The sequence below is a fragment of the Amia ocellicauda genome, chromosome 7 (assembly GCF_036373705.1).
Source record: "Amia ocellicauda isolate fAmiCal2 chromosome 7, fAmiCal2.hap1, whole genome shotgun sequence".
In the NCBI taxonomy this organism is placed as follows: domain Eukaryota; kingdom Metazoa; phylum Chordata; class Actinopteri; order Amiiformes; family Amiidae; genus Amia; species Amia ocellicauda.
In genome coordinates, this window is record NC_089856.1 from 32410489 (window position 1) to 32427305 (window position 16817).

The 16817-nt window shown below is 40.6% G+C and overlaps 1 protein-coding gene across 2 annotated transcripts in view; it reads left to right on the plus strand.

The window, feature by feature from the left end:
* The window catches only part of dis3l2 (DIS3 like 3'-5' exoribonuclease 2), a 111803-nt gene that overhangs the window by 75351 nt on the left and 19635 nt on the right, over window positions 1-16817 (plus strand). For both annotated transcript variants that reach the window (XM_066709231.1, XM_066709230.1), the window contains exon 14: window positions 7736-7815. In XM_066709231.1, coding sequence (XP_066565328.1) covers window positions 7736-7815 — 80 coding nt within the window. The remainder of the gene's footprint in view (window positions 1-7735; window positions 7816-16817) is intronic.

Sequence of the window (16817 nt, forward strand, 5' to 3'; positions counted from 1 at the left end):
ACTCTTTACCTACTTTTTTCCCACACCTAAATGCCAAACACAGTGGTTAAAAAAACAGTTAATCTTACATTTAAATTACTTCCTTTTAATGGTGTCTCCTCATCCCAGGAAATTATCATGCAAGTAGTTGTTCTCCCCAAAATATAATACATTTGGTAAAATGAAGGAATATAATACAAGATTAAACCAAAGATTTTAAGATAAGTCACTTCCTGATCAACTCATGTCCTTTCGTGCTTTTAACCAGTTTGGAGTTGATGCGCCCATGGGAAGAGGAAGAGGTAATACATCTTCAAAAGAGACAGGTCTCATTTGCATTTTCCAAAATTGGTGATCCGTGTTTCTAAACTTTTAAATTTCACAGCAACTTATTAGAACTCCGGAAGAGTATTATTCAGGTCAGTGTTTAATGTCTGGTAATGTCATGCTACTGGTAAACACTGCAAGTATCACTGAAGACAGATCAAGGTATTGCGATCTCTGAAACACCAGTAAATAAAATGCTTGACACAAATATTCTAAAGTAACAAAACTGGAGGCTTAATATAATATTGAATTGCACTTTAGGAAAGTATTTCAATTGTGTGTATTGTGCATTGTAATCCTATAGTCCTGCTCCTTTAACAGTTACAATTTCACACATTACCCTCAATTTCTCACCTCATTGGCATTACCTTTGAAAATACAATTTAGTTCCATTGCTTGTCATAGTGTGATGTATTCAAAAACATGTCAATGAAAACTGGTAAATGTATTTACTATTTTAATAGTTTTATAGAGCATTGTATTTTCATAGAGATGTTTTATATGCATTGTCGGGTTCAAAGTGACTGCCCCTTTTCCAAAAAAAAACTGCCAAAAATAGAAATGCACTCTTTTGAAAAATGTTACCTTTACAAGGTGTGTAACGAGCAATACAATGAAGTTTATTTGATAAATGTAAACAGAATATGATTCCTTGTGTATTTTCTTGCAAGGAGTGGTTTGCTAATTGCCCTGGCAGCTTGAGTCTTGAGGCGAAATGTAGGACTGAGCAGAGATCTATCCAGCAAGCACAGTGAGTCACTGCTTACACTCTCGCAAAAAACAAAGACATATACTTATATAGATTTATACAGAGGAATTAGAAAGATCTAAGCCTAATTCTGTGTCCTGAGCCAAGATGTTTCACCTTCAAGCATTTGGACCATATTTTTGGCATGTCACAAGTAGCCTTTAGGAGGGAAAAGAATAATGATAATAAAAAATAAAAAATAAATCCATGCTTTTCTGATCCTTTCCTCAGAAGGGCTTTTTTATGAAGGCTGACATTCCCTCCAAAGAGAGAGAAATTGTGGATAATAACCTGCCGATACTGAAAGTGAAAACACATTGTGGTCTTTATGGAGGCTATATCAGTATCAGCTCTGTAGAAAGCCACCATTATAGACATCTGGAAGGCAAAAGGGAACTGTAAGTGCAGTCGGTGAGGGCAATGTGGGAGGTGGCACTCAGGCCTCCATTTAACTGAAATGTCAATTTCTCTGAAAACTTGTATGTGTGTTAAATAGAGATGAATAACTCAACCGCCTCTTAACGGTTACATTTAAGGACAGGTAAAATGGGGTAGTTTTAATTAGATAATTAAACATACCAACAGGTACATATTCAGATTGTCTCATTTACAAACGGAAGAACGCTATCGATCCATTAAATAATTCCTGACGTTAACATCTCTACGATTCGATCCATGTTCTATAGTACCACAACCATTTCCTGAAAAACACAGTAGACGACCACTATAAACAATGCAGTAAGGATTGGAGAACGACATATGCATCTACATAACAGCAATCATTTGGATGGCAAGTAAACGATAGGTTGCGAATGCAACCCCAGTTATCTGAAAATTGAAGCACTGCCCAAGGGGGAGGGGTTTCTGCGCAATTCCGAAGGAACCCGATCAAAACGTCACTATCAAAGCTGCCATTAGCCTCTGCGCCCGTCACTCAGAAAAGGTCCCTTCCCACTTCCTGTTCTATAAAATGTAACGTCAGTGCAGTTTCGTCCTCTTTTGTAGGGAGCAGGACTCCCGTGTGACCTTGGAACCCTTGGGCAGTGCTTCCTTTTTCAGATAACCTTATCTTTCAAATCAGAAGCACTGCCCAAATGGAAGGAGTTACAGTATAACAAAACCATTGTAAGGGAGGAGTCAACGAGCTGATAAGGGAGCAGCAATGGACTCGTGCTCTATGGCACACAGCCAGAGCGGGCCACAGACCTGCTGTCCAACACATATTATATATACAAAGCGGGGTACAGGCCAGACGCATGCACCACCGCAACACAATGCATAATGAACGAACTATATACAGAACGGCCTCGTAAGGCAACATACCTGGAGGCCATATGACAGACCCTGGGAACAGATCGACAGGGCTGTCAGCAAGTCCAGGAGCAGCCTGCGTGGGTGCTCGACTGGAAGGCATAGTGGAAGGGAAGACGCGGTTCAAATAGTTCCATCAGGATGCACTTAACAGGGGCAGACTGGAAGAGGAAAGACAGGAGCCAGAGCCCGTAGGCTACTGGGGCTCGACTGCAGCCAACACCGGGTTCCCAATGGAAGGGACCGGTCCTGTCATGTCCAACCTGTAGAACCGTCAAATGTAAGCGGCAAGGCCCAAGCTGCAGCCACACAAATGTCTGCCAAGGCGGCATCTTGAAAAAGGGCCCACAATGTGGCAATGCCTTGAGTCAAGTGGGCCACCAGGTGTTCAGGTCCTGGGGTCCCAGTGGACTCGTAGGCCATGGTAATGGTGTCTACAATCCAATGCAAGAGGCGCTGCTTTGAAAGCGCCTGACCCTGTGTCCGTGCTCCATAAGACACAAACAATTGGTCCGAGCGCCGAATGTCCTTAGTGCGTTCCAAATAGCATCTGAGGGCCCGCACAGGGCAGAGCATGTGAAGCCAACTCTCATGCTCTGAAGCTAAGGGAGGAGGATGAAAAACAATCAACTCGATAGGCCTGTTGACATGGAATGGAGACAGCACTTTCAGGAGGAACGCATGGGTAGGCCGTAGCATGACCCTGGAGCCATCTCCCACAAAATGGACACACGATGGGTGTACGGACAGGGCGTGTATCTCACTCACGCATTTTGCGTAGGTGATTGTCAGCAAAAACACAGTCTTAAATGACACTAGCTTCAGCTCAGCTGAGTTCAGTAGCTCAAATTGGGCTTGGAAAAGTGCATCCAGCACGCCATGTGGGTAGTGAAGGGGTGCAAGGAGGATGCAGCTGTTGAGCTCCCTTTAGAAACTGCACAGCCAGGAAATGAGACCCGGGGGGCTCGCCATCAATCTGGACATGACATGCGGAGATGGCCATTAGATACACCCTGGTCCAACAGCTCCTGTAGAAATTGTAATATGACACCAATGGGGCAATTCATTGGTTCTTGACTGCCGTCTTGGCACCAGGTGCTAAACGTCCGCCAGCAGAAGGAATACTGCGACCTAGCCACTATTCAGGGAGCTCTCGCTGACTGAATAGTGGCTATTACTGCATCTGACAGACCCCAGGCAATCAATTGCTCCATTTCAGGGGCCAGGCCCAGAGCTGGAGGAGGCCCAGATTGGGGTGCCAAAGCGTGCCCTGCAACTGGGACAACAAATCCCCTCTCACTGGTAGCTGCCTAGGATCTCCGTGGAGGGTGTTCAGGTCTGTGGGGCTATCAGCAGAACTGTTGCTCATTCTCTCTTGACCCTCTCCAGCACCACTGGGAGAAGGGGGAAAGAGGGCAACGCGTAAAGGGCTAGGGAGTTGATCCCTAGGGTTCCTGAGCAGTCTCGGACGGAGAACCATAGAGGCGAAGAGATCAACGTCCGCCCTGTCAAACCGGCTCCACAGTTGCTGTATCACAAGCAGGTGAAGGCGCCATTCCGCCATTCCCAAGAGAGGAGGTCCACCGCCATGTTGGACAGGCCTGGGAGGTGAACTGCTCTAATGGAGCGGAACCGTACAGTACAGTCTGTTAGACCGGAGACCCCCTTGCCTGTTGATATAGGCAACCACCGCTGTGTTGTCCGTCCGAACCAGCACATATCTGTCCCACAGGACTGGCAGGAAATGAGACAGTCCAAGGAGTATTGCTTGTAACTTTAGGACGTTGATATGGAGGGCCCATGCAGGCTCCGACCACCTGCCTCGGACTCCACGTCCGTCGCAGACTGCTTCCCAACCTTGTTTGGAGGCGTCTGTCGTCATGACTGCTCGGTGGTAGACTGGCCCCAGGGGCACACCAAGGGTCCAATTGTGAGGGCTCCGCCACCATTGGAGTGCCTTCCAGCTTGCCGGAGTGACTGTGACTCGGCGTGCTCGATTGCAGTGAGGGTGCATCTTGAACCACCACTGCAGCGGCCTCAACTGGAGGAGGCCGAGGGGGAGGGTCTGTGATGTAGCCGCTAGGAGGCCCAGCAGCCTCTGGCAAAGGGATACCCTGACATGAACTCTCAGTTGGAAGAGGCAGAAACATGGGTGTATTGAGGCAACTCTGGCACCAGTGTGGCGAGCATGGCAACGGAACTCTAGGAAAAAGTGCTTGGCGTTACCAACAGGTCAAAGGTGAGAACAGCAAACTTGAATGCTCGGCCCTCGAAGGCGAAGCGGAGAAACTTACCGTGCATCTGCACAATGGGGATGTGAAAGTACACATCTTTCAGATCCACCATGGTGAACGACTTGCCAGGCTTGATGGCCTGGGACATGGTGCGCAGGTTGAGCATCTTGAAGCGCAACACCTTGAGTTCCAAGATGGGGCGCAAACCGCCATCTTTCTTGGGCACAAGGAAGTAAGGAGAATAGAATCCTTTGTGCTGCCCCGGCGGGGGCACTTTGCAGATTGCTCGCTTCTCCAGGAGAGCGGCGATATCGACTTGAAGCGCCACACACTGCAACGGGTCCCTCACTCGTGTCCACACCGCACCTCGTAGGGGTGTGGACGTGTTTGAAATTGTAGGGAGTAGCCAACTGATATAATTTGGAGCACCCAAGTGTCTTGGACGGGGCTCTGGTGGTGGAGGAGGTGGGGTTGGGCCAGGCAAGAGCGCTTTGGCCATTGGGACAAGATGCTACAGAAGCCTGAGGACCTGAAGAGCAGACACGGACCCACACTCTGGACGTGTTTGTACAAGTGCGATCATTTCCCCGTTTAAAGATATGGCAGTAGCAGTAAAATACTCCAAGATGGATATTTAGGAGACGTCACACTACTGTTATTGTGTATTTCTATATAGGCAAAACAATCCCCATTCGGCAGCACAACGCTGATTATAATATTCACAAATATAGTAGCCTATTGTTGTGTTCTGTATAACTGCATACAGTGTCTTTACAGTGAGGGGAAAAAAGTATTTGATCCCCTGCTGATTTTCTACGTTTGCCCACTGACAAAGAAATGATCAGTCTATCATTTTAATGGTAGGTGTATTTTAACAGTGAGAGACAGAATAACAAAAAAAATCCAGAAAAACAAATTTCAAAAAAGTTATAAATTGATTTGCATGTTAATGAGGGAAATAAGTATTTGATTTCAATCAGCAAGAGGCATGGGCATGGCATGGACGCTTAAGCCAGTGGAACCGAGGCATACATGTAGTAACTTTATTGCCTTCGTTATGATTATAATGTATTTATTGGCAGACGCCCTTATCCAGGGCGACTTACAAATAAGAGCAATACAGAGTGCAAAACTACAGTACAGTTCAAAGCATAATGCAATACACACACGTATAGGAAATATACAGTAAACAATACAAGGTAGTCATATGTATTTGTTATTGTACGCTACAATTCTTATATGCATTAATCATGCAAAATGTAAATATCCGGTGTTTTATTAATACAAAAGGAACCAAGCTCACTTGAGAAAACACGGAAGTTAATCACGAAAATGACCCTCGAGTTACGAACTGAGCAAAGGCAAGTGAACAGCGAGCACACTGTTTCAAAGCAAGCGAACCGAAAAGATTTAGTTTGAAACGAACCCAGTGTGGGGGGTAACACATAAGATAATATATTTTGTATTATCTATTGGTACATAACAGAATTGCTCCTACTATATTATTTTCAACCTCCACCAAGGACTTGTCGCTGAATTTGCCGGCAATCATTTTCCTGCTACATTCAAACAGTCACGTTGCAACAAAATGCTGGCAATGGTTTCAGTGTGAATGGGGTTTAATATTGTTGTGCTCTTACCCTGCTAAATGTATTATTTTGAATAACAATTAACAACACCTATCCCCATGTTGTACAGTTATGTGTTATAACTAAACAATTATGTATGGAATGTTATGTAAATAGTTGGCAAGGAAGCAGTTTTCAATAGTCTCCTAGTTTTTGACTGCCAGGATCAACAGATACATATCAATTTTCAGTATGTTCAAAGTAATCGCTAGCTTACAAATTAATAAATACGATTTTATCCGAAAACTTGCATCTGTCATAACGCACATTCCTTATTTAAAGGAATTTGGAAAATATGTACTCCGGCATTTGTTTTTATTTCATTTTCTTCTACAAATGTATTTTCTTCTGACAGAGCACTGGTGGACCATTTTTGCATCCTGACTACAATGTCAACAATCACTTGTTTCTATAGGAAAAGCATGGCTTGAGGAACATAGAATTGAATTGTGCTTTAGGCAGTTCAATGTACTGTATTCTGATTTAGACTCTAAATGTTTAGAGATCATTGTAAAGTAAAGCATTTTTTTTACCGCTATTTATCTTATGATTATTATTATTATTTTTTTAACAGCATTAATGGAAAACTGCTCGATACCAATATACACCGATCAGCCATAACATTATGACCACATGCCTAATATTATGTAGGTCCCCCTTTTGCCGCCAAACAGCCCTGACCCGTCGAGGCATGGACTCCACTAGACCTCTGAAGGTGTGCTGTGGTATCTGGCACCAAGACGTTAGCAGATCTTTCAAGTTCTGTAAGTTGCGAGGTGGGGCCTCCATGGATCGGACTTGTTTGGCCAGCACATCCCACAGATGCTCGATTGGATTGAGATCTGGGGAAATTAACACCTTGAACTCGTGATTCATCAGACCAGGCCACCTTCTTCCATTGCTCCGTGGTCCAGTTCTGATGCTCACGTGCCCATTGTAGGCGCTTTCGGCAGTGGACAGGGGTCAGCATGGGCTCAGCAATTTCAGCTACAGTAGCTCGTCTGTTGGATCGCACCACACGGGCCAGCTTTCGCTCCCCACGTGCATCAATGAGCCTTGGCCGCCCATGACCCCGTCACCGGTTCACTGCTTTTCCTTCCTTGAACCACTTTTGATAGGTACTGACCACTGCAGACTGGGAACACCCCACAAGAGCTGCAGTTTTGGAGATGCACTGACCCAGTCGTCTAGCCATCACAATTTGGCCCTTGTCAAAGTCGCTCAGATCCTTATTCTTGCCCATTTTTCCTGCTTCTAACACATCAACTTTGAGGGCAAAATGTTCACTTGCTGCCTAATAGATCCCACCCACTGACAGGTGCCATGATAACGAGATTATCAGTGTTATTCACTTCAGTGGTCATAATGTTATGGCTGATTGGTGTATATTTTCCTGTATGTGTTGTAGACAGCTTGGAATGATGTCGATGTATACTAGCTTATTTCCTGTTATATGTATTGCTTTGATGAATTGATATTATTAACCCTCTCTCCCATCTGTTTTCCAGTTGAAACTGTCTTTTACATTGGATAAAGAGAGCGGAATGCCTCAAGGCTGTTATATCTATCAGTACAGGGACAGCAACAAGTAAGTACTTAAACCTAAATATCACTTTGTTAAATCAGCAGCCAAATTGCTCTGCTAAACCTGAAATGCATTGAGTGTCTATTTTAATCTTTTTACATAATGAAGGGTGCTTTAGCAATCCACAGATCATAGGTATTCGAATAAATATATTGTGAAGCTTGGAATGTCTGAAACATAGATTTGCCTTTATATAAGAGTATTTTGCGGGGATTTGATACTGCAACAGATATTTTCACTACTGGGGCCAGAGTTTAAGCTTACAGTGAAATTGAGAGAATCGCTTAGTTTTATGCGAGCTTTCAGTTCGACACAGACTGTTATGGATTTACTGGTATTTGAACTTCAGAATTTTAGTCAAAGTCAATTAAACCAATGTATAAGGGCAATAAGAGTGTATTCCCATGGCACCCTTTTCTTCTCTATGAATAACTGAGGATATTTATTTTTCTCCTGCTTCACCCAAATACCACAAGGAGATGGCTCTAATTTGAATATGAACGTATACCTAAAAGCATAAGGCTAAAGTCATAAATATTGAAAAACATTTTCCTTAATTATTTTGAAGACTATGTATTTTAATGGAATTTAAATGTAATCCAATACAAATCTTCTATTAATAAAGGACTTCTAGACGTAGATTATGAAAATCTGCTAATTGTAACTATTATTTCAGTTATTTTCTGTCATGCATTCTCTGGCCCCAACACTACTTTCACAATGGAATTCCTACTCTCCTGTACATATCTGAGGATAGTCTCTCTATTTATTCTGTGTCTCTTATACTGAAGGAGAATTTGCAAGTGGGCTCACTGCCTGTTGTCAGGCTTTTAATTTAAAATGCTGTTACCACCAGGTTGGGCTGTCACCATTAAGTAAACTAGGCTCATTAGAAACACCTGGCCTGGAACCAAATAAAATAGTTTGCTGTAATTTTTTTTTTTTTTTTTTTTTTATAATTACCTTTTTCCACCAATCTCTGATAGAGCTGTTAAAAGGAGATTTGCAGTAAATGTCCCCTTTGAGCCAAGCTCTCAAACCCATGCAATTGTACAGACTGTTACATCACGCTCATGGCGCAGATGATTAGTGTCTTTTCAGAAAAGGGCTCGCCTCGTCATGATGATCTGGGTTAATCAGGGGTGGACATGAGCCAGAGTACTAAAAGTAGGATGTCTCAGGTGATACTGAAAAATGTTTCAAGCTACTTCTCCCAGAAATGCATTTATTTATTTATTTATTTATGTATTTATTTATGTATTTATGTATTTATTTTTCTTTTCTTTTGTCACCAGCACAACATTGTTAAAATTAACAGGTAAATTGCCAATTGAGTTGTAATGAGTTGGAAGGGGAGTTGTAGTACACAACAGCCGCCCCCCCCCCTCCCATCAGCCCCTGGCATTTTCTGTGCTGTGATTTGAGATGTGTTTCATCATACCAGTAAAGATTGTGCAAGTTCACTTTTCCTGATTGTGTGTTGTCAGCATTTAGTTTGATCAACAAGTGAACAAGATTTAATGATCCTCATTATAAGCACTTAGCTGATTCATGTCTCAGCCTATACTATTAAGTCCAACTGCAGCCTTGATCAGCAAAGATATTAACTTACTTAAAAATGAGCAGAGCAGTTATCTAATTCAGACTGTTGCTTAATCAGTATTGATTAGTAAGGAGGAAAACATTCTGACAAACAATTAATGTAAGAATTTTTTTCTTCATCTAACACATTGAATCATTATGATTCTTTTAGTTTTAAGTGATTTCTGATTATAAATCTTAAGACATGTTGAAAGTGTATTGTTTTGGCAATCAGTATAGCTATCTTTGAAAACTGCTCGAGTATATCCAATAATAACTGAAATTGAAATTTGGTTTGGTTTCTTCCCATTAAGCGCCTTACATCGGCTCATGGCCAGCGTTTCAGTTGTGGTAATTCTCTTTTGGTCAAAATAGCATCTGGTTCATCCTTGGGTAATAATATATATATAAAATGTTTTTCTTCTTCATTGTGTTTGTTGGCTATCTGCACACTGGATCACTCCCACGGGCAAGCAGTTTTCTGAGTAGTGCAGAATCTGGTGGAAAAGGTTCATTGCGAATTAATCCTTTCAGTTATTTTTAATCTGACAATTGCCTTGAAGAGAGGTTGAATTTTGTCCCATCTCTACTTTGTCTTCATTTAATAGTTCAATACATTATTTTTCCTAGCACACACAACGGTATCTTTTGATGTTTGCTCCCCACACTTAAATTCATATCAACAGATTTTATTCCAAAACTATTAATCTTAATCCTCTTGTCTTTGCCAAGTAAAGCACATGGTTACTTTTGAGATTTATTTATATAATTCACACACACACAATTATTTATTCTATTGGATTTTATTTTGAGCATGGATTTTTTTTTTTTTTTATTACCTGCACAGGAATATTGTTCGAAGAGAACTGGCAGATACATTTCAGGCTTAAGATAGTCTGGTTCTTGATCAGTGAGATGATGAATGAAACTAAACAAGAAAGGAAAATTGAATATCACTAGGAAACAAAATCAAAACATTCTTCATCCTTGCTCAAGTTGCTTCCTTACTGTTCAGGATGCAAGCGCTGAAACACATTTTCTGTGGTCTTTTCTTTTCCCTCGGTTGTATCACAGCTAAAATCTGGTGACACAACTGCAGGAACGTGTTATTAATAAAGTGATCACAGGAGCAATGATGTTCTCGTTTCATCACTCCAGAAATAGCATTTTTGTCTTGTCACGTCTGCCACTTCACTTCCCAGATTAGAAAATGATGTGGGTATTGTCACTTGATGCGATAGGCAAGGCAATGTTTTAATTTATTTATCTGTATTATTTTTTTGGGGTCCTTTGAAAACTCGAGGGTTATGTGTGTTTCAGTCTGCTTCTGCTTCAGTCATTTGATCCCCTGTGGAGAAATAACTCACAGGAACATTTATGACACTCGTTTTAATTACTCCAGACATTGATTACAGTTTATAGGTAAAGCAGTGTACAGAATATTGTTTTCAGTTCTTCTGTATACTATTGACCACAATGTCATAAGCAGCAAGTGATGAACAAGTGGCTAGGTGCCCCAAACCTGATATTCCTTTACCTTTTTAAGCTTATGTGTTCATCGTATATTGTAAAAATGGAGAATGTATCTAAGCTAGTGGCTGTTCTAATTTATTCTTTAGAATATTGAACCCACAAACTATCAAAAGAACACACATGACTTTTTTTTTTTTTTTTTTTGCAAGATAAACATGACCGAGAGAACATTGCAACTCAGCAAAAGTTTACTTTTCAATCTCGTGACTCTTCGATGGTATGGCAGTCAATACTGCATACAACCTCAATGTTTTGAAGGTGCAGTTATCCATCTTGGCTCAATAATCCATAAGGTAGAGCAGCCAGCTGGGGCATGACTGAGCTGAGGACTGGCCTTCAGAAAAGCATCGGGAGCTTCAAAGCCGTTGCCATGGAAATAATTTCCAGTGTTCAAGTGGAAAATGAGGCCTTTAATGAAACTAAGACCACACGAGAGCCCCATAGGTATTAAACTTTCCTAGTAAAACTTTATGGAGTTATTTTTGTTGCAGGTCTTGATGCAGAGCCCAATTTGGCCCTAAAAATAGAGGCAATGTAGTTGCTTAACATTTGCTCTTATGATATAAGCACACCAGGTACTCTGGGTGTTATGTGTTACAGGCAGCTTCTTGATTATATTCCACTATGTTGGGATTCCCAGAGTTCAGGAAATGAGAATTCAGAATTCCCTTTACTTTCCAGGGTTTCCCCTGTGGGGGACATGATGGCCACAAGGCTGCAAGCTCTTGATGTTAATGTGTGCATGGCAGAAGATATTCCCAACACAATGTCAAGAACTACCCACAATTTGTACACTTTTAATAATTTAATTTGTATTTGGATTCTGTGTTGTTGAACTATGGTTGAAGTGGGTTTCTAAATTTACATGTTATGTTCTTTTAACCCTTTACACTCCAATTCCCAAAACTCCTCCCCCTCTCCCTTTTCATAGACGCCAACATCTGCACATGTAAGTTCGTATTTTGGTATAGGAACATTGTAAATCGAGAGGACTTGTGTTGTTTGAGGTTTGTGCGATTTATTAAGCCTAGCCGCGTTGCGGTAGCCTTTCCAACACCGAAGCTATAACCTTGTAAACATCAAGGAATGCAGAGCGAGTGCATTAGAGGAGAATCTGCAGATTTTATAACTTGGATTGTTTTGGAAATCTAAAATTATCCCATAAAAAGACACAAAAGAAGTCTGGAGCAGCTCCATTAACAATTTTCAACTAAACAAGTAGAATAGATGCTATTTTAAGAATCTGACAGTGCCGATGATATTGCCATCAGATGAGAAACGGTTACCTGAGCAAATTATCTACCAGTTGGATTCTTAAGTACATTATTACTTTCATTATAATATTTGTAAATCGTGGAATGTCGACAAGATGTGGCGATATTAGTCTTAATATACAGAAGTATGAAGTAGGAGCACTCGTGTCTAGGAAAATTTAAAAAAAGGTCAGACGATGTTGAGTTTTGCTCTGCATGATGAAATTTATGGCTTGCAGTTAGATCTTCCAGCTGTTAATGAGCAGATTTGCCCAGTCCTCAGTCATGACAGGCAATTTTGTAATGGAGAGCTATAATTACAAAGTGAAATCCTAATGAGTTCAGTTTAGCAATGTTATCTGTCAGATAGCAGGGACACTGTCCTTGTCACCGTCTCTGAATTATACTAGAAAATGCTGATGTAAGACTTATGCCATTAAGAGAAAGTGTGTGTGTGTCTGTCTTTTCTTCCAAGAAAGTTATATTGTAGGTGGCATGTTTTATACAGGCAGGACAATGTCACCTTGATATTATGTGCTGCAGCACAAAATTCTCTATGTAGCCACAGAGATCAACCATCACAGAAATCAGAGAAGTACTGCCACCTACCTAAAACTATCTTGCTTCTTCTCTGCCTAGTTGGGAGTCCTCAAATTGAGGTTGAAGAGGTAGCTTACTTTCTTTACTCTTCCAAACCAATGCGCCTAACCTCAAGGCTGCCGGCAAAGGATACCAATTGCTCCAAATTATGTGGAGCCTGGTGATTTTTACTTTTTTCACCTCAAGGCTAATGTAAGACCACTGGCTTCAAGTTCTCTTGTTCTTATTCCCTCCAGAAGAGAGAACTCTCCATTTCACTTTTCCATTCACTGCAAAACGTTCCAGGTTTATCTTTGAGACAGTTTAGTATTCAACACAAAAGCAAACAAGCATGCTTTACTCCAGATATTTCAGAGAAGAATAAAAACATAAATGAATGAAAAAGGCCTTTCCAAAACCACAAACATTTAGAAAATTGTTCGTGTGCTCATATCACTAATGCAGAAATAATGATTTAGTTTCCCAGGGCAGCAGTGGAAACCCTTTGTTGTTGGCAGTAAACTTGGAAATGTGAAATCTGCAGTTGTTTTCATGAACAGTATGGGCTCTTGGAAAAAATAAAAGTTTTTTTTTTTTTTTTTTGTTTGTTGTTGTTTTTTTACCTGCTGGCAAAGCAAAATCTTTTAGTGAAAAAATGCTAATCAGATCAATAGGACAAAAGGTGCTGCAGCCCCTGAAAGTTAATTGTACACTCAGTCATGAATATGTTTTAGTTTTAAAATTAATATTATTTAAAACATTAATTAACAATCTCTTGGTTGTATTAATTCAAATCTGACCACAGTTTCACACCAATAAATGTGCTTCCAGGAGAAAAAAAAATGCAGTTTTAAAAGCTATGTACATTTTCTTACTAAATAGTTCTTAAAACTCATGGCTATATCATTTTAAAAGGAAATTAGCAGGGGGCTCTTTTAACAATGGAACAAATATCCTCAAGTTTCCAGTTCTATGCTATGCTGAAATGAAGTGTGGAATTGCAAGTGTTTTAATACCTTTATCCCATTTTTCATTACCTCCCAGTATTACAGTTCAGCACTGATACGTTGCATCATGGTTAATGTTTTGATTGATATTAGTGTAATGTTTTTAAGTTACCTATCCCTGTTCTATTTATCCCTTGAATAGTTCTAGCCTGTAAGTAATTTAGTTTTATGACTATGTAAATCAAATGTCAGCAGTTCAGGGGGGGAGAGCAGTTGTAGATTTAACTGGCAAATGTTTATGTATTTGTTGTTTAATGTAAAATGATAAAATCTGAGGTCAGGGCCTCAGAATGTCAAGGCAGTGGATGGCTCATTGTAAAGTGTATAGATAGCTGCAGGTTTAAGTTCACTGTTGTGAAAGATTATCTCTTCATTTGCCGTACTGTAGAAAAGAGGATACTGCAGAACACTTGCTTTAATGGAACAAAATTGAAAAATGAAAGACCTTTTCCTCCTGTTTTATCTCGATGACAGTTTTATTTCCATTTCTGTCAAGAATGCTGCAGTAGAGCACAGTAAATGGACAGTGCCGAGTTGTACTGTGAGAACTGCTGGCCATGGTGGGCGCTCAAGCCTTAATTTATAAACCTAGGGAGCTCCTGTAGTGTCTTGATGACATGTCTTGCTTTTGGCAATAAACTCCTAATGTTCACAGGTGCTGTTCTTCAGCACCAGCACTCTCCCAGAGAATGGAAGCCAGAGCCCATTTCAACTCTTAAGTCTTCAAGGTTAGAGGAATGACATTGTAGACAACTTTGGGGTTTTTATGGGAGGGGGGGATTTTCATTCACTTTGGTGTGTATTTCTAGACCAAAAACACCTGGCACTAAAAAGTGCAAATGCAATGCCAGGTTAGTTTTGAATTCTTTAGGGTGATAGTTCTCCCTTTGGGTATTGGCTAATACCTGCATTATTACTTTCAAATAGACCTCCGCAATGTCTGACTCAAGGAGTCTCAAGGAGTGTGTTTTTGTGAAATCCTCTGATGCACAAGGATTCACTACTCCCTAGGGTACCTCACAGACTGTTTTGCACAAGATTTGTGCACAATAGTTGGCCACGTTTCCCATCATTCGTAGTTATTTTTACAATTGTTTATAATATTGGAAAGTTTGCACTTTTAGTATTTAGTTTGACTTCAAAGTTCTTTTAATTAATTTTTCTCCTGTAAAGCCCTATTGCTGGCTACACGGCTTCCAATCAGGTTGATGCCTCTGACGCATTTATTTCAGTCTCACAAAACATTCTTAATGAGAAACTTAATGACTTGCCTGCATTTGCCCAGATATATATGAGGAAAAACAAACCACATCATTTAGGGTTGTGTGTTCACACCAGTTAATAAAAAAATAAAATATATTTTTTTATAAATGATCTAAAAACTTAACTAGACCTTGCAGTCTAAGCTCCACATCACATTTGTTAAACTTCTACAACTGTAAAAAACAGTGTTCCCTTCTGTTTTCTTTTGAAAAGACCTTTCTTACTTCATACTAGAAAATAATAAATATTCATACCTAATGTTTGACCTGACTTTGTATAAAAAAGAATAGTAATTTTATACAAATGGAAATACATATTTTGTACTGCTCTGAATTTCAAGACAATACTGAAGAGCCTAGTAATAAGTCAATAAAATATATAGAAACAAACTTTGACCTAGTTAACTGCACGTTAAGTGACTTTCCGGAAGCACCTGGCAACGCACATTTTACTGAATCAGTCCATGTGTTTCCAAGCCATCCTCGAGGTCAAAGGTGTTGGATTCAACAATGGAAGACCAAGCTAGAGCAACACCTTGAATCTCAATGTTAATCATTTGTATCAGTTTGTTGTGGTTTATTTTTCTACTTTGCAAGCCCATCCCAGCTGAAAGGTAAAACAAAGTGGTCCTCTCCCAAGTTAAGCCAAGCCTGGCTTTTAATTCTACACCAGCTTTGTGATGTAATATCCTGTTTGGGGGAAGTCACACGCAGTGTTCTCATCCCTGCTGGCGGGTGTGTCTTAAACTGAATACACGCCTGCATTGCGAGCTGGGAGCTTTCTCTTGACCTTGACCGCAAAGGTTCTGGGTGTGCCAATTCTTGGTCCACGTGAACATGTTTTATGTAAACTTTCACTTCCATTCTGACCAGACGCAGTGCAGTGCTGGAGCAACAGCTTCACATCCATCTGAGTGTGTCTGCAAAATCATTGTGCAGTTAAATGGAGATGTATAGTACGGAGAATCGCAATTATTAGCTGACACAATAACCCCTATTTCACAAATGTGATCATATGGCAAATATGGATATTGTTTTCAGTAATTTATGCCATGCTCTCTGTATAGTTTAGTGCCTAAATTAAACACTTATGATATTAGTGGTTTGAAACAGTGAGTCTTTGCAGTTATACTGGAATCTCAGGTCAAGTTTTTGTTTGACAGAAATGAAGAAGTATTGAGTGTATTTTAATTCCTGTGGGGAGGAGATACTTCAGTTTATCACAGTTATAAAAGTCTCTTGGAAACCTAAAGTGCAAACCTCAGGCTGGGCAGGTATGTAGCTTTGAGTTACAGGCTGGTGTGATATAGTGGTGACTCTCCACGTTGGCCCGACAGACGTGAGGTGTTGGCTGCTTTCATAATGCTGGCCCAGCAGGGAAAAGGCTAGTGGACTGCAATGAACGACAGGACACAATAGAGAAAACAATCAAACACAATTTCAAATACCACCAGCTATTCTTTCTGATATTTTGCAACCCTGGTTTTTACGTACTTCAGAGAGTAGTTAGCTACATGGTATGAAGTTCAAAGGAAGTGGGCACAGTTTACAATTTGGAGAAAGAAGAGAGCGAGTTCCCCATTCAAACATAGATAGTGTCTTTGACAGGACAGAAACCGCAGGTATGTGGACAGTGCCTGCCAGGGCACTGGAAGAACAAGGATGATTATAATGTGTGATGTGATGCTACTCCTGGGTTTTGGGCATAGTGTGTGCTAGTTTTGAGATGGTAAAATGAGTTGTTCATGTAAATAAGGTAAACCAATCACTCCTTTTCACACATGAACAAA